Source organism: Macaca nemestrina, chromosome X (assembly GCF_043159975.1).
Source record: "Macaca nemestrina isolate mMacNem1 chromosome X, mMacNem.hap1, whole genome shotgun sequence".
Taxonomy (NCBI): Eukaryota; Metazoa; Chordata; class Mammalia; order Primates; family Cercopithecidae; genus Macaca; species Macaca nemestrina.
Window position 1 is genome coordinate 21,162,905 of NC_092145.1, and position 21,931 is coordinate 21,184,835.

The 21,931-nt window shown below is 42.0% G+C and overlaps 1 protein-coding gene across 1 annotated transcript in view; it reads right to left on the minus strand.

Annotated features, from left to right (window-relative positions):
- Window positions 1–12,940: 12,940 nt before the first annotated feature.
- Window positions 12,941–21,931, minus strand: part of LOC105481416 (hypoxanthine phosphoribosyltransferase 1) — a 41,488-nt gene continuing 32,497 nt past the window's right edge. The window contains exons 6-9 of the mRNA XM_011741008.2: window positions 20,044–20,126; window positions 15,181–15,227; window positions 14,933–15,009; window positions 12,941–13,578 (exon numbers count right to left, since the gene is read on the minus strand). Of these exons, the coding sequence (XP_011739310.1) occupies window positions 13,531–13,578; window positions 14,933–15,009; window positions 15,181–15,227; window positions 20,044–20,126 (255 nt within the window). The 3' untranslated portion in view covers window positions 12,941–13,530. The remainder of the gene's footprint in view (window positions 13,579–14,932; window positions 15,010–15,180; window positions 15,228–20,043; window positions 20,127–21,931) is intronic.

The following is a 21,931-nucleotide window of genomic DNA, read 5'->3' on the forward strand; positions in this document are numbered from 1 at the left end:
TTCAAGACCAGCCTGGCCAACAGAGTGAGACTCTGTCTTTAATATACATACATACACATCGGGGGGTCCAGAGAAGCCCAGCACAGGCTTCCAATGTCCTTCTTCATTTGAGAGGAAGCCACACAGGATGTGATCTTTCCGTCTCGAGCAGCAAGCCACAGAGCATGGACAGAATATCTCTGCCCAGGGAAGCCTGTTTGGAGTTTCAGGGTCTGAGAGACTCAGATAGGGGCTGATCACACACATACAACCTGCTAGCAACCGGCCATGGCACCTGAAACTCAGGACCCCAAGCACGGATCCGGGTTCACATATGTCAAAGCAACCCTGACAGACTGGTATGGTATGTTCCATTGCTCCAGGTGTACATAACAAAATCACGAATCAGTAAAAGAACACTCTTGAGGGCCACATTCCCGGGGGATAGCTAAGGGTGAGTCATGGTTCCCTTGGAGACATGAAAGAAAGAAAATAACAGAGCTGCTATGTTACCTCTTTGCTCAGAAAACCCAACCGGGAGATTTCTCTATTCCTAACTCCCATCACTTACAAACAGGAGTTGAGGTACAGGTTTTAGGGATAGAGAAGTGAGGGGGTGAGGGAGCTAGGGATTGGGCACCATTTGGCCTAAAAATTACATATACCCAGGAATCGTGTTTTAATTGAAATTATCTTTACCATGAAAAATGGATACCTCTGCTTTTCTGGGCTTTTTTTCCTAATTATGTCAACCTTTCCAGCTCTTGGAACAGAATGCAAAGTCCTTTGCATGATACACAGAGCCCCATCTGATCTCCCCACTCCGGGATCTCCCTGCCCTCATCTCCATGGCCCTCTTCCTTCATGTCTCTGCTCCAGCCATGCTGGCAGTCCTGAGGTTCCTCACACACACCAGGCCCCTGCCCGCTTCAGGGCCTTGGCTGTCGCTGTTCTGTGTGCCTGGAGTGTTCTTAGAAATCCTCTTCACTGTCCCCTCATCTCCTGCACGTCTCTCCTCAAAGGTCACCTCATCGGAGGCCTCCTGGCCGCTGTATCTAAAACAGCAGCCCCTGCCATTCTGTGTGCCCTTTTCGAAATCCTCAAACCTGACAATATATCATTAACCTGAATATTTAATTATTTTTTACCTGTTCTTCCTCCAACTCCAGAGGAGAATACCTGCACCATGGGGGGCAGGACAGTTTTCGGTTCACAGCGAGGTCCTGAGGCCTAGCACCATGCCTGGCTGAGTGAGTGCCAACTGACTGAATGAATGAATTCGATCCAGACAGACACTGGGTGGAAGAAGGAAAAGATTTAGGACACAGTAAGATTCTCTATTTTTAGCTCCAGACTCTGGAGGAAATACTCAACTAAACTGTTAACTTTTCTCTCAGGATTCACATATGCAAATATTATATTTAATATACAATTTCTTTTAGAAAGGTGATTCTTGCTCCCTTTAAGGGGCTAACCCTGTCTTAACAGTTTATTTCTTTCTTTTTTCTGATGACAAGTAACACATTTGTAAAAGAAAATTAATGCAGAAAGGAGTAAAGTAGAAAGTGCAATCCTTTGGATTGGAGGTTAGGGGGAGAGGAAGAGCTGGGGCTAATGCATTTTGAAAGGGACAGCTGTCACATTGTTGGCATCATGGCAGCTGTGTCCATAGGGCTCACCAAAATGCCCCCCTGGATAAAATGGCCACATCGAGCTGTTTTCTTGCTTTGCTGTTTATGTCCTTTGCCTGTGTTTTTAGGAAAATATCCTCGAATGTGTATTTTTTTTTAATTTTTAAAGTTTTTGTTATATTAAAAAAGTCCTTTGTCTGTCCAACAAGTTACTAATTCTTTTCTCCAAATTATTGCTTGACTTCTAACTTTGTGGTGCTTTCCACCATTCAGAAGTGATTTAATTTTATTTTAATTATTATTTTTTTTTAGACAGAGTCTCACTCTGTCACCCAGGCTGGAATGCAGTGGCATGATCTTGGCTCACTGCAACCTCCACCTCCCAGGTTCAAGTGATTCTCATGCCTCAGCCTCCTGAGTAGCTGGGACTAAAGGCATGTGCCACCATGCCTGGCTAATTTTTTGTACTTTTAGTAGAGACAGCGGTTTGCCATGTTGGCCAGGCTGGTCTTGAACTCCTGGCGTCAAGTGATCCGCCCACCTCGGCTTCCCAGTGCTGGGATTACAGGCATGAGCCACCGCGCCTGGCCTCAGAAGTGATTTTTATCGGATGGTGGATTCTGTCAATTCTTTGCCTTTATTGTCTCTGCCTTTGGTATCATGCCTAGAAAGATCTTCTCCTGGCTGGGCACGGTGCCTCAAGCCTGTAATCCCAGCACTTTGGAAGGCCGAGGCAGGCGGATCACGAGGTCAAGAAATCGAGACCATCCTGGCCAACAGGGTGAAACCCCATCTCTACTAAAAATATAAAAATTAGCTGGCCGTGGTGGTGCGAGCCTGTAGTCCCAGCTACTCGGGAGGCTGAGGCAGGAGAATCGCTTGAACCCATGAGGCGGAGGTTGCAGTGAGCTGAGATCACACCTCTGCACTCCAGCTTGGGGACAGAGCAAGACTCCATCTCAAAAAGAAAAAAGAAAAAAAAAAAGGTCTTGTCCCTGCCTCCCTGCCTCCCCCCCCCACCGCCCACCCCCGGATTAGAAAAGTGTTCACCTAAATTTGCTTCTAGTATTGTCCATGGTTTGATTTTATTTTTCATTTAAATTTTCAAGGCACCTGGAATTTATTTGGTGATAATAGACATTTATAGAGTGCTTATGATGTGTCAGGTTCTGTTCCAAGTGCCTTATATTGATCATCTTATTTGAAAGCTGGTAGAAACTGTGTTTTCACAGGTGAGGAAACGTAGGGACAGGAGGTTGGGTACTTATCCAAGACCACACAGCTGGTGAAAGTTGGTCCATCTAATGCTAAAGCCTATACAGGGTTCTTGTAAGGATTATAATTAGTGTATGTAAAGTTTCTGGAATATAGGAGGCAGTCAACAGATGATAGGGTTTAATATTATTGCATACTTCCCATAAACATAATTTCTGATGGGTGTATGTTATTTTTTAAAATGGTATCTTTTAAAGTTCAGCTTATTTCTAAACTATTATTCCTTCACAAGTATGAAAAGCTTTTAGAATTCCATGGGAATAAATGAAATCTTTATGTAAAGAAAATGTTCTCATAAACAGAGAGGGGAACAACACACACCGAGGCCTGCTGGGGAAATGGAGGGGAGAGCATCAGGATCAATAGCTAATGCATGTGGGGCTTAATACGTAGGTGATGGGTTGAAAGGTGCAGCAAACCACCAAGGCACACGTTTACCTATGTAACAAACCTGCAAGTCCTTCACGTGTATCCCGGACCTTAAAATAAAATAAAAAGAATTAAAAATAAAAAGCATGTTATCATAAAAATAAATTTTGGAAGGATGTACATCAACATGTTTAGAGTTTCACTGGGTAATGGAATAACTGGGTTTTCCTAAAAAAAAAAAAAAAGAAAGAAAGAAAGAAAGAAAGAAAAGAAATCTTGCCTCGGCCGGGCGCAGTGGCTCACACCTGTAATCCCAGCACTTTGGAAGGCGGAGGCGGGCAGATTGCAAGGTCAGGAGTTCGAGACCAGCCTGACCAACACAGTGAAACCCTACCTCTACTAAAAATACAAAAATTAGATGGGCGTGGTGGTGGGCACCTATAATCCCAGCTACTCAGGAGGCTGAGGCAAGAGAATTGCTTGAACCCAGGAGGCAGAGGTTACAGTGAGCTGAGATCTCGTTACTGCACTCCAGCCTGGGCAACAGAGAAAAACTCCGTCTTAAAAAAAAAAAAAAAAAAAAAATCTTGCCTCTATATTCCAGTTTTCTAGAAAGTGTTTTTTTATTTTGTGATCAGAAAAATAACCACAATAACTGCTATATATATGTTTTAAAGGCTATGAATAGAAGGAGGTGAGATGTATGTCGAGAGTGACAGAGGCTTATAATATTTTCTTTTTGGTAACATGGTAAGAACCTGAAGCTGATGGGAAGGATAAATGGAGAGAGGGTGGCTCTCCAGGAGCAGAAAGGGGCAGTGAAGGAAGGAGGGAGGTCTTTGAGGAGGCAGCAGGTAAGAGGACGTTTATGCAGCATTTATACAACTATATAAAGACAGAAAGAATGAAAGAAAAGATGTAAAAATGGATACCCTGGTATTAGGGTAGTGGGATGATGGTTGCATTTTACTTTTATTCTGTTTGTATCTTCTGGTGCATGTTTACTTCTTTTATACATTCCATTTCCCTCCATCCAGGTCCATAACTTTTTAAAAATTTTATTATTATTAAGATGGAGTCTCACTCTGTCACCCAGGCTAGAGTGCAGTGGCGCAATCTCGGCTCACTGCAACCTCTGCCTCCCGAGTTCAAGCGATTCTCCTGCCTCAGCCTCCTGAGTAGCTGGGATTACAGGCATGTGCCACCATGCCCAGCTAATTTTTCTATTTTTGGTAGAGACGGAGTTTCACCATTTTGGCCAGGCTGGTCTTGAATTCCTGACCTCAATTGATCGCCTGCCTCGGCCTCCCAAAATGTTGGCATTACAGGCATGAGCCACCGCACCCAGCCTATTATTATTATTATTATTTTTGAGACAGGGTCTTACTCTGTCACCCAGGCTAGAGTGCAGTGGCACAATCACAGCTCACTGCAGCCCTGATCTCCTGGGCTCAAGTAATCCTCCCACCTCAGTCTCCTGAGCAGCTAGGACTACTGGTGCGTACCACCACACTTGGCAATTTATTTTTATTTTTATTTTTTTTTGGTAGTGACGGGTTTTCACCATATTGCCCAGTCTGGTCTGGAACTCCTGACTTCAAATGATCTGCCCGCCTCGACTTCCCAAAGTGCTAGGATTACAGGCGTGAGCCACCATGCCCAGCCAAATCCATAACTTTTAAAATCGGGGGAAATGTTATTTATCATGAAAACAAAAGTAGAAAATCTGTTTCCCAGTGCAGGAGGACCATAAATTAGAGGTAGCTGGAGTACCTGACTCTGGCACAGAAGCCACCCTGGAAGAAACTTTTTTTTTTTTTTGAGACAGAGTCTCACTCTGTTGCCCAGGCTGGAGTCCAGTGGCACGATTTTGGCTCACTGCAACCTCCGCCTCCTGGGTTCAAGCGATTCTCCTGCCCCAGCTTCCCAAGTAGCTGGGATTACAGGCGCATGCCACCACACCCAGCTAATTTTTTATATTTTTAGTAGAGACAGGGTTTCACCATGTTGGCCAGGCTGGTCTCCAACTCCTGACCTCAAATGATCTGCCCGCCTCGGCCTTCCAAAGTGCTGGGATTACAGGTATGAGCCACCGCGCCCAGCCCACCCTGGAAGAAACTTCTAGGGCTTTCCACCCTCCAGTGTTCTATCTTTCTAGTGGCCTGTTGTGGCTGTTTTCTCTTTCAGGCCCTTGGTCGATTTCCCCACTTCTTCCCCTTCCTGATTAACCATAATTATAGAATTATCCATTGCTTCTAAGAGACTTACATTTTAATATCTCAGACATTGGGTTGCCCCCCGCCCCTTATAATCACTAGCATGTTGTAATAGACAATGTGTCATGCCACCTAGGTTCCCCTTCCTGGACAAAAGGTCTCCTTTGAGTAGTGGCTGAGAATGCTGACAGCCGACAGCCCTCAGTGAGTGGCTGATTCTTTTTGGAATCACCTCGTTTGAAGAAAGCTACCTCTGCTGAAAAGATGCCCATTCCTAAGGTAGCCCACATCCAGTGACCAGTCAACATGGGGATATGAAGACCTAATTCACTCACCACAAGGCAGGACAACACTGAAGGGCCATCTCAGCTTCTCGAGCTCCCTGTGGGGTTGGCTGAGGCCTTTGTTGTGACTGCATGGCATCCCAACTTCTCCCTGTGCCCCACCAACCCTGCTTGGTTCTCCTTCTCCAGTACTGATCCCAAGGGCGTTTTCCCATAAATGTCCTGCATTCTCACCTCCTTTTGAGCCTGCTTCCCAGAGAACCCAACCTGCAATACATCCTAACTTCATTGGTAGCATCTTTTCTTCCTTGGTGGTACATAAAATAATGGTATATCTTGTAATTGATAGGCTCTTAGATTTGATGAAACACTGGAATATTTTTTGGTCTATCAAACTTAAAACATTTTCCATGATCCCCATTTTTACCTTAACAAGCAGAAAACACCACTTTCTTGGCACTTGAGACAACAGAGGTTATTTTCGGTTGCCTACCCAACACCAAACCAATTCTCCACTTCTTCCTTCTTCATTGAATCCTAATTCTGTTCAATGTGTCCCAAGGGAAATGGAGTCTAATCTTAGCTCCAGAAACGGACCTGACTGGGCAAAGGGCAATCCCACCCCCAGCTGCCAGTGACTGCTAAGAAATGGGTGCATGGGCCCATTCTGGTCAGTGTGACTTGAGAGATTTTTCACCCCTTTTAAGAGAGTTGACACAGAAAGACTTTCTCAAAGAAACTTGCACTCAGATTACTATTGGCAGCCCTTGTCTGACCACAAGGACTGGCCTTAGGATGAAGTTGGCTCTATGGACAGCAGAATCATGGGGCGGAAATCCCATGGGTCTTTGACATCATAATGGAGCAGTGGATCAAACTGATCTGGCCTGAGCTACCTCTGGACTTCCCAATTACATAGCCGATAAACCCCCTCATTGTTTAAGCCGGTTTGAGCTGGGCAATCTGACTGGAGTCTAGAACATCCTAACTGGCACAAAGGCCCTTAAGATGACCCCAATCCATCTGTCTGGCTTTCTCTCTTATCACTTCCTTCTACATCCTCTCTGCCACAACCAAATTAGAATCATCACCATTCGCCACACTGCCCTGTGATTTCCTTCCCTCCTTCCTTTTCCTCCCTCCCTCCCTCCCTCCCTTCCTTCCTAACCAAATTAGAATAATCACCATTCGCCACACTGCCCTGTGATTTCCTTCCCTCCTTCCCTTCCCTCCCTCCCTTCCTTCCTAATCAAATTAGAATAATCACCATTCGCCACACTGCCCTGTGATTTCCTTCCCTTCTTCCCTTCCCTCCCTCCCTCCCTCCCTTCCTTCCTAACCAAATTAGAATAATCACCATTCGCCACACTGCCCTGTGATTTCCCTCCCTCCTTCCCTTCCCTCCCTCCCTCCCTCCCTTCCTTCCTAACCAAATTAGAATAATCACCATTCGCCACACTGCCCTGTGATTTCCTTCCCTCCTTCCCTTCCTTCCCTCCCTCCCTCCCTACCTCCCTCCCTCCCTCCTTCCCTTCCTCCCTTCCTCCCTTCCTTCCTTCCTGAGACGGAGTTTCACTCTTGTTGCCCAGGCTGGAGTGCAGTCGCGCGATCTCAGCTCACTGCAACCTCTGCCTCCTGGGTTCAAGTGATTCTCCTGCCTCAGCCTTCCGAGTAGCTGGGATTACAGGCACCACCACACCCAGCTAATTTTTGTATTTTTAGTAGAGACAGTGTTTCACCATGTTGGCCAGACTGGTCTCAAACTCCCGACCTCAGGTGATCGCCCACCTTGTCCTCCCAAAGTGGATTTTCTTTTTTTACCCATGCATTTGCCCAAGCAGACTTTCTGGCTAAAATCTTTCCCCTAGCCTTGCATCCTCTATATCCATCTGTCCAAATTTCCCTTACTCTCCAAAGTCTCATTTTAAATGTTGCTTTTCCCTGAAGCTTCTGGAATGACTCATCTCTCCCTTCTCATTCTGATCATTTCCTCTTTGAATTCCCATAGCATTAGATATGCCCTCCTCTCCCAGCATTGAATCCAGCCTTGCCTCGCATTAGAGTCACTTGTACACCTGACCTTAAGCCCCCTGAGGGCAGGGATAGTTTGTATTTATCCCAAAGTCCTGAAACAGCTAGTACAGAACCTGAGAAACAGGAAGGTCCCAGAATTGTCTACTGAATAGAACAAGGAGAGTGCTGAATTTGGTTGCTCCTTTTAACCTGTGTGACCCCAGACATTTGTTTTCTATGAAGGCTCAAAACATGGTTATGTTTCCTAATTTACAAGTAACACATGTAAACCCATGTTTTGAAAGTGGGGGTGGGGAGGATCAACTGAAGGCAGCCTCTTCACCCAAGTTCCAAAGGCCAGGTGGCCCATTGTGAACCTTGTTTAACCACACAGAACACATGAATAGCTAGAACAAGGGATTTAACAGTTACCAGAATGTTTTCAGAGAGGTGACTTCAGAAGTGCCAAGCTTCAGGAAGACCCGGACAGAGAAGGGATTGGACAACTTTAGGAAAGTAGGTGCCAAACAGCCCCTTTACAGTTTACACATGCCTTGATGTCAGAAAAATAGATTTGAGTACTGGTTATGCATCAGAGATGTCACTCTGGACAAGCTCCTTATGCTCTCTGGGATTCAGCTTTCTCATCTAAAAAATGGGGATAATAGCTGGGCGTGGTGGCTCATGCCTGTAATCCCAGCACTTTGGGAGGTCAAGGTGGGCGGATCACCTGAGGTCTGGAGTTCGAGACCACCCTGGCCAACACGGCAAAACCCCATCCCTACTAAAAATACAAAAATTAGCCGGGTCGTGGTGGCTTGTGCCTGTACTCGCAGCTACTCGGGAGGCTGAGGCAGGAGAATCACTTGAACTTGGGAGGCAGAGGTTGCAGTGAGCCGAGATCACACCACTGCACTCCAGCCTGGGCAACACAGTGAGACTCTGTCTCAAAAAAAAAAAAAAAAAAAGGAAAAAAGAAAAAGGGGGGATAATAATAGTGCTTACCTCAAGAGGTTGCTGTGAACACCAAAAGAAGCAATACACACCAAGTGCCTACAGATAGTAAGCACTTGGTAAAAATGTAACTGCCATTAAAAATAAATATGATGCTCACAGGGTCAGTGGAAAGTAGGAGTAGTGGGAACAGAATAGGAGGGAACAAAGCACCTCTGAGTAGACCTTTCTGTATAGCTCTGACTCTTATTATGTTTCACCCTAATAATTCACTAAAACTAGGATATGAAGGCTGAGGGTGTATTTGGAATACAAACACTAATGAACCCAACTGCATTATAAATAATGGCCACACTGAAAGGGATGAAGAAGAAAATAAGTAATTTTGGAAAACACTATTTTGACTGGATACTGTAAGGCAAACTTGTCCAACCTGCAGCCCGGGATGGCTTTAAACATGGCCCAACACAAATTAGTAAACTTTCTTAAAACATCATGAACTTTTTTTTGTGATTTTTTCTTTTTTTAGTTTATCAGCTACCGTTAGTGTATTTTATGTGTGGCCCAAGACAATTCTTCTTTTTCTAGTGTGGCCCAGGGAAGCCAAAAGATTGGACACCCCTGCTGTAAGGCTTCGGACAAAAAGATCTGTCCACAAATAATGAACTCTAGTTAGTCAATCTGTTACAGGCATACGGAACTACTTTAGGATACTAGGGTTAAACAAATAAGTGAATAAAGTGTACATAACAAGAGCCACATTTCCCACTGTTGAAAAAGCGAAAAAGAAGAAGAGGGGGAGGCTAGGATGAAGGCTATTAGAGCAGAAACATTAGTTATCAACTCATGTTTAATATGTATACAGATACAGAAATAGATGTAGATATGTGTGTATGTGTGGTTAGTACGCATGTTTTATTTCCTAATCCTATCCACTGGGAGGACCTACAAACAATTCACAAATTATTTGTATGGCATTCCAATAGAAATGAGCATGCCTAGCACCAGATCCTGGTTTCTAATAGCATTCTCCAATAATGGAACCAGGGCTCCTTGAAGTAATGGCTGATTCTGGGTCAGGGTAGGGAAAACACAAGATGAGCCTGTTATGTCTTGCACTGCCAGAAAATAGAAACACTCAAAAAAGGGTAGGGGCATGACAAGAGGACACAGGGGGCAACGGGAAGATGCGGGGCAAAAAGTTCCAGGCAGAGGAAGCCACATGAAAAATAATCAAACCTTTGACTTATGTTCAGAGCTCTCAGATATTGCCATAATTAAAGGGACAGAAAAAATGTTGGGAAAGGAAGTTCTACTGAAAAGCTACCAAGTTTGAATGTCACTTCACTCATTAATCATGATGAGGAAGTCCATTATGAAGTACATCCATATTGTGTAAAGAGAAAACTTGAAACTTAATTTGGCAGTGTTTAATGCTTGAAGTTGCAAATAATAATGAAAACCATTAAAACATCATCACTCTTTCAAGTGGTTTGAAGTGTCTATAAAATTCACATTTGAAAATGGCAGAACAAGCTGAGCATGGTGGCTGATGCCTATAATCCCAGCACTTTGGGAGGCCATGGCAGGAGGACTGCCTGAGTCCAGGATTTCCAAGACCAGCCTGGGAAACAGAGTGAGATTGTATCTCTAAAAAATTAAATTAAAAATTAGCTGAGAGTGGTAGCATACACCTGGCCTGAGCCCAGGGAGGCAAGAGGTTGCAGTGAGCCGAGATCATGCCATTGCACTCAGCCTGGGCAGCAGCAGAGCAAGGCACTGTCTCAAAAAAAAAAAAGAGTAAACACAATCCTTCATACCAGAAAGTTATTTTGTCTGAAGCTGTCCACAGGATCATAAAATAAGCCAGCAGAAAAATCTGAAGAGAATGTTAGAGAAACTCTCTAACAGTCTTTGAAAATGCTTTCTAGTGCCAGAGGAAATCAGTTTACATTCTTAGAGATCAGCTGTGACCTCGAAAAGCTGTGTTTAATGTACAAGTCATCCGGACTTATTACACTCAATGAGCTTAATGTTTTCCTCTATGTTATCAGTGTATTAATTTCTACACAAGAGCTGGCCACTATAGGTTAAGTGGCAATGAACTAAGAGGGCAGATGGTGGAATACAACTGCCTGGGTTCAAATTCCTCATCTGCTACTTACTAGCTGTGTGATCCTGGGCAAATTATGTGGCTCTCTGGACCTGTACTTCTTCATCTGTAAAGTTGGGACAATTAAAAAACCCAAACAACCTACCTTATAGGGTTATCATAAGGATTCAAAAGCGCTTAGTATCATTCCATTGCATATAGAATTCAATACATGTTAGGTATTCTTAATTTTTTTTTTTTTTTTTGCTTAACCTGAAAAATGTTTTGCTTCTTTCTAGGTAATACAGACATTATAATTTTCAAGTATTTTAATTGCCTTTTAACTTCCTATCATTCTATCATTTATCCAACAAATATTTATTGAGCACTACAATTTTTCAGGCACTCTTGTAGGTGCTGGGGATATAGGAGTGACTAGGACTGACAAGGTCCTGTACTCATGGAGCTGACAGCCTACTAAGGGAGACAGACAGTAAGTAAGAAAGGAAAAGATCAACTTAGTAGATGCTTCTAAGGGAACAGCTCTGCCATGAATGTCTCCACACAGGCCACATAGACAAGGTCAATAGCAGTCTGACACATCTTGGAGGAATGCCATGTGATCCTCCCAGGAACACTGTAACATAACCAGTCTTGGGAAGAAGCTGTCCCAAGGCCATTCGTCACCCACCTCCCTATGTTGTGGGAGCTGCCATAAGGCAGTTTCTCATCTGCCTCCCTGGTTCTGATAAGACATGGGACTTTCAACATTGCCTCCTCATGTAGTGGAGAGCTGCGAGGTTATAAAATCATTTAGCTGGAGTCTGGAGCTAACTCCTCCAGGACATAGCAACCCACTACTTGTGTCATTCAAGTAAATTATATAACATGTTATTAGGTTATCCGACCGGCAAACTGCCTATCACCGGCCATTTTTTACCTACAAAAATGGTAATTTCATATGGTTCAACTTACTAGAAGGTGGTAATAAGTGCAACTGAAAATAAAAGAGTAAAGAGGCTTGGCAGTGGGAAGCTGGATGCAGTATTCAAGAGGGTAGCCAAGTGGACCTCAGCAGGCTGACATTTTAGGGGAAGAAGGGGATTCAGGAGTTCTGGATATTGCACTCACACATGGTAACATCTACCTCAACCTTACATGGGTATGAAGATCAAATGAGATAACAGAAGCAAAAATATTTTGTAAACTAAGAAGTTCTACGACTACAGAAAATTATTTAGTATTAGTTTGAATCTCCTACTTTGTTGCTGGGCATTACAGCAAACTTTTTTTTTGAGACAGGGTCTCACTCTGTCGCCCAGGCTGGAGTGTAGGGGCACTGTCAAGGCTCACTGCAGCCTTGACCTCCCAAGCTCAAGCAATCCTCCCACCTCAGCCTCCCAAGTAGCTGGGACTACAGTTGTGTGCCACCATACCCAGTTTTTTTTTTTTTAATTGTAGAGATGGCATTTTGCCATGTTGCCCAGGCTGGTCTTGAACTCCTGAGCTCAAGTGATCCCCCACCCTGGGCTCCCAAAAGTGCTGGGACTATAGGCATGAGCCACTGTGCCCGGCCTACAGCAAACTTTTTAAGGAACACGTGTAAGCTAGATGGCTCATAAGGTTGCTAGTTCATACCTCACATGGAGCAGATAAGCAATTAAGAGTTTTGGCTTAAAACTTTTCTCCTGCTCCCAGAAAACAAAAGGTGTTGTTGTCATTGTTCTTGGTCAATAAAGCACTATCTACACAAAGAAGGTGATAGGACATATCTGAGAACAATCTGTTGAGATATAGCTGACATTACAATCTGCAAAACTGAACAGAATTCCAAAACAAAGCCATGTTATTTTAGCATAGTAAAATGTAATATAAAGTGTACCACGTGTCTGAAATTTAATGTCTCCGAAGTAGCTAGGAATTTTTGTAGCTCCACCAACCCATTCTACTACATAATCATTAAGATTACAATTTAGCTACTAAAACTTAACAAACAAGGAAAATGGAACCAACAGAAAACTATACTAGGTTAATTTGTAGAGAAATGATAACTATGCATAGCTTTTTTTTCTTTAAAGAGACAGACCTTATTTTAAGGATTTTTAAATTGAAGAATCCATAAAGCAGTAAATTTTTTGGAATTTATTGATTTGCATTTAAAAGGAACTGCTGACAAAGATTCACTGGTAATAATCTGAACAAGTTGGAAAATACAGTCAACACTACTGAAACACTACTAAAATAATTCCAGGACACAACAAAACTTCTTAGATGCTGTCTTTGATGTGAAAATTGACTGCTTCTTACTTTTCTAAACACATGGTGGTATAATTAACAATATTCAATCACTTCTGTTCTTTCCTGCATATATAAAAATTAAAATACCAATTAAAAAACTAATATATCCTCTCTTTATTTCTTACAGATACGAGTTCAATGTTTCACTCAATAGTGGTGTGGGTTAAGAGAATTTTTTCATTTACAAGTTAAACAACAATCCACCCAAAGGGAACTGATAGTCTATAGGCTCATAGTGCAAATAAACAGTTTAGGAATGCAGCAACTGACATTTCTAAAGTACAAAACAGATAAAATTCTTAGAAGATACATGCAAAAAGCTCTACTAAGCAGATGGCCACAGAACTAGAACATTGATAATTTTACTGGCGATGTCAATAGGACTCCAGATGTTTCCAAACTCAACTTGAACTCTCATCTTAGGCTTTGTATTTTGCTTTTCCAGTTTCACTAATGACACAAACATGCTATAAAAAAAATCCAGAAATTCACATTTAAAAAGTATATTCTGAAATGAAAGGCAAGAACAGCATTTTACATATAAGAACACTATTAGTTGGCAGGGTTCTTACTAAACAGAGATAGTACTACTATATTTTAGACCAGTAACTTTTGGGGAGTGTATCTTTTGAAAACAAAGCAGTAATCTATCCCATTAATTTGCTTCCTGTCTTTTTTTTTTTTTTAATTTTTTGAGACGGAGTCTTGCTCTGTCGCCCAGACTGGAGTGCAGTGGCACGATCTCAGCTCACTGCAAGCTCTGCCTTCTGGGTTCACGCCATTCTCCTGCCTCAGTCTCCCGAGTAGCTGAGACTACAGGCACCCGCCACCATGCCCGGGTAATTTTTTGTATTTTTTGGTAGAGACAGGGTTTCACCATGTTAGCCAGAATGGTCTTGATCTCCTGACCTCGTGATCCGCCCGCCTCGGCCGCCCAAAGTGCTGGGATTATAGGCATGAGCCACCACGCCCAGTCTGTTTCTTGTCTTAACACGTAGTTTTTTGTTTTTTTGTTTTGGTTTGGTTTTTTGAGACAGAGTCTTGCTCTGTCACCCAGGCTGGAGTGCAGTGGTGTGATCTTGGCTCACTGTAGCCTCCACCTCCCGGTTTCCAGTGATTCTCCTGCCTCAGCCTCCCAGGTAGCTGGGATTGTAGGCACGCACCACTACACCCAGCTAATTTTTGTATTTTTAGTAAAGGCGGGGTTTCACCATGTTTGCCAGGCTGGTTTCAAACTCCTGACCTCCTGTGATCCGCCCGCCTTGGCCTCTCAAAGTGCTAGGATTACAGGTGTGAGCTACCGCAACCAGCCTCAATATGTAGTTTTGAAAGACAAATCAAGTAGGGAATTTTAAGCATTATCAAAGTGGGAGGCCAGGGTAAGTGGCAAAAAAAGATGGAGTAAAAAACCTGCTTTAGGTAGTGTGCTGTTGCAGTCTTCCTAAATCTTCCTCAACCATGTTCATGAACACATCCATGGGACTCCTGCCTCCAGAGTAAGAGGCAGGTATCCAAAGGACAGTGAATTAAAAGACTAAACTCGATCATTATTTCTTACTTATGACCACATTTATCATCTGAAATAATAATGCAACAGTTATTATATATTAAAGCTGTTCAACTATTTCAGCCAACAAGAAGTGTCACCCTAGCCTGGCCAGGTTCCAGTTCTAGGGACGTCTGTACTAGACTACAGCTTTATGTGACTAATGGGAACCATCAGTCTGTTATTATGAGGTGCTGGAAGGAGAAAACAATTCTCTTTCCTAAATTTTTATGTGGGTTTTGAAAAATGAGTGAGAAAAAGAAGCAATTACTTACATTCAAATCCCTGAAGTATTCATTATAGTCAAGGGCATATCCTACAACAAACTTGTCTGGAATTTCAAATCCAACAACTAAAAAGAAACATAATTCATCATTTAGATACAGAAAACACCACTTTTAAATCTAATACTGGCAAATGTGCCTCTCTACAAATATTCTCTAAGCAATTATAAGCCATTTCACATAAAACTCTTTTAGGTTAAAGATGGTTAAATGATTGACAAAAAAAGTAATTCACTTACAGTCTGGCTTATATCCAACACTTCGTGGAGTCCTTTTCACCAGCAAGCTGTTAATTACAAAATGTGACATATAACATACAGAGAGACTACAGGGCATTACAAAAGAAAAGACTAATGTTTCTAAACACTGTTTCATTTCATCCGTGCTGAGTGTACCATGGTCACTTTTAACACACTCAAGGAGAGACTATGAAATGGAGAGCTAAATTATGGGAATTACTAGGAAGGGGCAGCAATGAGTTGGCACTACAGACAAGGCCCTTGGTTGATCACCTGGAACCTGAAGGACAGTTCTGAGACCTGCACCCTGACTACCCGTGTGTCCACTGAAGGGGAGCTAATAAGGAGGATGAATGGGTATCGAGTGTCAAAGAGCAAAGATGAAAATATAAGGGCTCTCAGTCCAAAAACCTTGGAGATACAATCCCTAAACTGTAAAAGGGTGTGGGAGAGGTGAGCATCACCTTTTATCACAACATTCTTTTCTTTTCTTTTTTTCCAGACGGAGTCTTGCTCTGTCACCCAGGCTGGAGTGCAGTGGCGCAATCTCCACTCACTGTAAGCTCTGCCTCCTGGGTTCATGCCATTCTCCTGCCTCAGCCTCCCGAGCAGCTGGGACTACAGGCGCCCGCCACCACGCCTGACTAATTTTTTTTTGTATTTTTAGTAGAGACGAGGTTTCACTGTGTTAGCCAGGATGGTCTCCATCTCCTGACCTTGTGATCCACCCACCTCAGCCTCCCAAAAAGCTGGGTTTACAGACGTGAGCCACTGCGCCCAGCCACAACATTCTTTTCTTTTCTTTTTTGAGATGGAGTTGGCTAGAGTGCAATGGCTCGCCCAGCTCACTGCAACCTCCACCTCCCGGGTTCAAGTGATTCTCCTGCTTCAGCCTCCCGAGTAGCTGGGATTACAGGCATGCGCCACCACTAATTTTGTATTCTTTTAGTAGAGATGGGGTTTCTCCATGTTGGTCAGGTTGGTCTCGAACTCCCAACATCAGGTGATCTATCCACCTCAGCCTCCCAAAGTGCTGGGATTACAGGCGTGAGCCACCATGCCTAGCCTCACAACATTCTTTTTTTAAAAGAGATGAGTCTCGCTCTGTGGCCCAGGCTACAGTGCAGTGGTATAATCACAGTTCACTGCAGCCTTCACTTCTTGGGCTCTAGCGATCCACCTCAGCCTTCCGAGTAGCTGGGACTACAGATGTGTACCACTTCACCCTGGCTGCATCACAACTTTTTAATAACTGGCTTACAAAGAGGAACTTTAGGCTAAAACAACTAGTGTGCCAAAAGAACCAGTATTTATTTTTGAGAGCAAAAGCTGGAGGTGGTATAAGTCAACTCTACCAAAAGCTAATTTTATAACCCAAATGCTGCCTGTAGAAAAATATTCAGCCATTAAAAAAAGCTAGAGAAGCTGCTTTGAAAGCCTTTATAGATGTTGAAGGCAGTCTCAAGAAAACTTATGCTTTCCTACATATATACAAGATATATACAAGGCAGTCTCAAGAAAACTTATACCTTTCTAGATAAATACATATGTTTAAAGAGCTGGAAAGGGCCCAAAGTGATCTCAACCTGGACTGCACATCAGAATCACCTGGCAGCTTTAAAGAACCAAAACTCAGCTACTCAGGCCACAGCCCTGACCAATTACATCAGAATTGCTGGAGGTGAGACACAGACATAGGTTGTCCTGGGTTTTTTTTTAACTCTCAGGTGATTCCAATGTGCAGCCTAAGTAGATAACCACTAACCTAAGCCGGAGACTCCAAGGGATATCATCTAATCATGCCCCTCATGACTCTTCCAATAAATGGATAGAGGAGACACTTCAATTCCATTTCCATTTAAAAAGAACATAACAAGCCAATCACAGCAAAAACCCTTCCCTCTACCTGAACTCAGGAATGCTCCAGAAAAGGTATCACTAAACTCAGTGCAATCTGTATTAGGAGTTCAGGAGAACTCAGCACTTCATATGCCTACAGATCTGAATGTTTAATAAAGCTCCATCTCTAAGGCATGACTAGAGTTGCATCTGAAGCATTTTCCATACTGTAAATGGGTAACCGCTCTTAAGAAGATATATGTAAATGGCTAATAAGCAGATGAAAACATGTTCAACATCATTACCATCAGAGAAACACAAATCAAAACCACAATGAGATACCACATCACAGCCACTAGGATGGCTATAATAAAAAGGACAGTAACGAGTGTTGTCAAGGATATGGAGATATTGGAACCCTCATATGTTACTGGTGTAAAATAGTACATATACCTTGTTAAACAGTCTGGCAATTCATCAAAATGTTAAACATAGAATTACCATATGACCTAGCAATTATATACTCAAGAGACCTAAAAACAGGTATTCAAACTTGTACACAAACATTCAAATCAACATTATTCATAAAAGTGAACAGGTAGAAACCCAAATGTTCACCAACAGATGGATAACCAAAATGTGATATATTTGTACAATGAAATATTATTCAGCCAAAACAAGGGATGAAGTACTGATACATGCCCCAACCTGGATGAACCTTGAAAACACTACGCTAAGTGAAAGAAGACAGGATATTGCAAGAGTCCATTTATATGGAATGTCCATAATACACAAATCTGTACGGACTTTCTGTAGAAAGTAGATTAGTAGTTACCAGGGGCTGGGAGAAGGGAGAATGACAGCTAATGGGTACAGGGTTTCCTTGGGTTCTAAAACGAAATAGGGGTAGCAGATGCACAACTCTGAATATATCAAAAACCACTGGATTGTACAACTTTAAAAGAATGAACTTTATGGCATGTGACTCAGAGCTCCATAAAAAAGAGTATGTTTACAGTTCCAGAACCAGCTACCTATATAATATGTGAAAAATCTTACTACTTCCCTACATTCTAAAATGCACGATTAAGCAGCTGCTCACTTCAATGAGATCAATCACATTATAACCAACAGTGAAACAGTGCTTTGCAGTTAAAAAGACTTTCAAATACATTATCTCCTTGACTCACATAGTTTCCCTGAGTAAAAGATGTTAATAATCATTCCCCTTTAAAGATGAGTAAATACATTCAGAGAGATTAAATATGGAATAGTTGCTCAGATTAAGTGGTAGTGAAATGCCAGACTAAACTCCCAAGTCCATGTCTTTCTCACTTTACTGCTCTGCCTACAACATGAAAACTGGAACTGGGTGAGAAGAACCTTAGAAGTCATCTAGGCCATGCATTCTTTTTTTTTTTTGAGATAGGGTCTCACTCTGTCACCCAGGCTGGAGTGCAGTGGTGTGATCACAGTAGGCCACTTATTCTCAACAGAGGCGATATCACCTCCAAGGAAGCCAAAACTAATTCTCAGCAGGGAGAGTGGAAATATTAGACATTATAAGATTTGTGACCCTCCAAAACAACCCTACCTGACAATCTTATTCCTTAGTGTTTAATTTCTGAGTATCAGATAAGCAGCACTGACGTGGAGTTCATGGAAGATACATGAAATGTATGCAAGATCAGTGCTACAAAACTATGGTGAATAGATGACTTGGGTCAAGAAATGACCCAGGTATTCTTTGAGCATGTCCTACCTGTGGCAACACAAAATCTCTCTCTCACGAACCAGTCTATCTCAATTCCACAGCATATACCAGGAAAGAACAACAAAAGAATACCCGGAGGATTGAAGTCTATGCCACAGTAGGTTGACATTTAAAACCCTAAAGAGCACGTACAAAAACAAGCAAGTGCATTGATTAATTTCTATTAGGTTGGTGCAAAAGTGATTGTGGTTTTTGCCATTTCATAGGATACTACTCAGTGTCCTATAACGTATCACTTATATACTCTCATAGTACCTGTCCCAAATCTATTTAAAAGAAAAACTCACTGATAAACACTTGGACTGGATATTAGAAAAGCCCATACAGTCAAACTGCTGACATATGACTCACTAGAAGGCTTACTCTGATTCAAAGATGCTCGACAGATAGTTATTTTTTAAAAGGAGTTTATAAAAACCTGTTAATCACTTAGGAAAAAAACAGAAGTTAGATCATTACCTGACCCCTACATAAAAACTGCAGATTGATCAGAGACTTAATTTTTTTTAATGAAATTGTAAAAGGAAAAGAAAAACATATTCTTAAATGTTTGTTTGATGTCACTCTATTAAAAATTTAAGGTAGCAAAAGCATAAACTGTGAGCCAGGTTCCCTGGGTTCAAATCTCATCTCTATAGCTGACTAGCTCCGTACCTTTGGGCAATTCCCTATGCCTCAGTATCCTTATCTGAAAAGTGGGAATAACAATGCCACCCCAGAGTGTTGAGGGATGAAACTAAAATGAGAAACAAACACAGGTAGAACTATAAAAGCAAAAGTCAAACAGCATAGGTAAGGTGAGGAGGTGAGCCTGACTTAATAAAAAAGGAAGCGGGCATTATAAAACTTCACTACAGACACAAAGAAGATGTAGCATACATCACTCAATTCCAGGAGGTCCAGATCTTCAGGGCCCACCCCTTCCTATCACTTCCTCACCCCCTGTGGAATCCTTATTCTTAATTTTGTAAGGGGGCTCAAAATCCTCTGCCATGCTACTCAGGACAAACTGATATAATTAGCATGCTGAAAAACCAAATGTTAATATTAGGCAAGGAAGTGACTGTAACTATGAGCTTTATTGACACATGACAAAATTATTTAAAAGGATTATATCTTAAGTCTTATATGAGAGTACATTACTTCTTAAAGATAAAATGACAGTTGAAAACATTTATCCTTAAAAAGAAGCAATCACTTAATCCCCCTTCAAATGAGGAAAATATTCTATGTCAAAATGTCATACATACCTTGCGACCTTGACCATCTTTGGATTATACTGCCTGACCAAGGAAAGCAAAGTCTGCATCGTTTTGCCAGTGTCAATTATATCCTTTCAAAAAAGAAGACATTGCATAGCTTTAAATTCAGAGTCACTATATAAACATAAAGTACCAAAACCCCCATGTATAACTGTAATACTGCCATTCTTTTCAGTGCAGTAATTGTCACCAAAATTCACACGGAGATATTCTGGAATCTATAAATCATCTGGCCCTCAGCAAGCAGTAAGAATGCCAGCCCCCAGGACTGGATTTTGTAGGCACAGGGTCAATTACAGCAAATTTAAATATATACATGCACATTTTATTAGGGAGTTATGATGTTGTCCTTCATTATAAAAAGTATTTTAGAATTTTTCTCATAAATTCAAGATACAGACTCTCTCCTCCCAACTCTCCAATATAGGTGGCTAACAGACTACACTTTAAGAAACACTGCTTTATACCATTTTTAAAGGCACCCAAATTAATAAGGCTATAAAATGACTTTACATAAAAGTGAATCCCAGCTATTTAGTCAAAAGTAGGACTCTAAACAAACTCATCTTTGTTACGGAAAATATTTTTTAAACCATAATCCTAATGCTTTTCAATAAAAATACTCTTTAAAAATGGAATAAAGCAGTGTAAGCCATCAGAAACATCATGGCTGGAGACTTGTGAAAAATGTAGATTTCTGGGCTGTGGTAGGCAGAATTCTGACGGCTCTCAAAATTCCTGCCTCCTTTAGGGATAAAAGACTTTAAGACTTTTTAAGAAAAAAGAAAAAGAAAAAGAAAAAAAAATCCTGTCTCTTGGTGTACACACCTGGAAGAGTTCCCTCCCCTTGAATGTGACCAGGATCTGTGAAACTAACGGGATAGCCACTCCTGTGATTAGGTTATGTGGCAGACTAGAGCAAGATTCTCCTGCTGGTTTTGAAGAAGTCAGCTGCCATGTTGTGAGAATGTAATGGGCTAGGGCATGAGCCTTTAAATAGCTGACAGCAACCCCTGGCCAGCAGCCAGTGAGAAAACGGGCCCTCAATCCTACAATCACAAGGAACTAAATTCTGCCAACAACCTGAAGGAACTTCGAAGAGGATTGTGAGTCCCTTGATTCAGCTTGATGAGCCCCTGAGCAGAGGATACAGTTAACTTGTACTAGGGAAGTATAAAAAACATGCATGGGAATGATATATATCAACTTTAAGGATAATTGTCATACTTCTGGGAATGAAGGGAAAAAATCGGGCTTTAGTTGTATTATGACCTTTCATTTCTTTAAAACAGTAAGATCAGAAGCAAATATGGCAAAATGTTAATACTTTGTGGTGGGTACATAGGTATTGAGCATACCCTCTTTTCTGAGTTCAAAATATTGTATAATTAAAATTAAATGCAGGCCAGGTGCAGTGGCTCATGTCTATAATTATTCCGAGCACTTTGGGAGGCCGAGGTAGGAGGATGGCTTGAGGCTAGACCAGCCTGGCCAATATGGCAAAACCCCGTCTCTACTAAAAAAAAAAAAAGTATATATATATATACACACACACACACACACACACACATATATATATATAGACACACACACACACACACACACACACACACACAATTAGCCAGGCATGGCAGTGCAGACCTGTAGTCCCAGCTACTTGGGAGGCTAAGGCATGAGAATTGCTTGAACCTGGGAGGCAGAGGTTACAGTGAGCTGAGATCATACCACTGCACTCCAGCCTGGTAACAGAGTGAGACTCTGTCTTTAAAAACAAAAAAAAAAATTAAATGCAAAAGGTCCAAGTGAATTGAGGAGGAAAGAGGTATCAAGGAAGGTTTTGTGGAGGTGACGTTTGAGCTGGGTCTTAGATGACTAA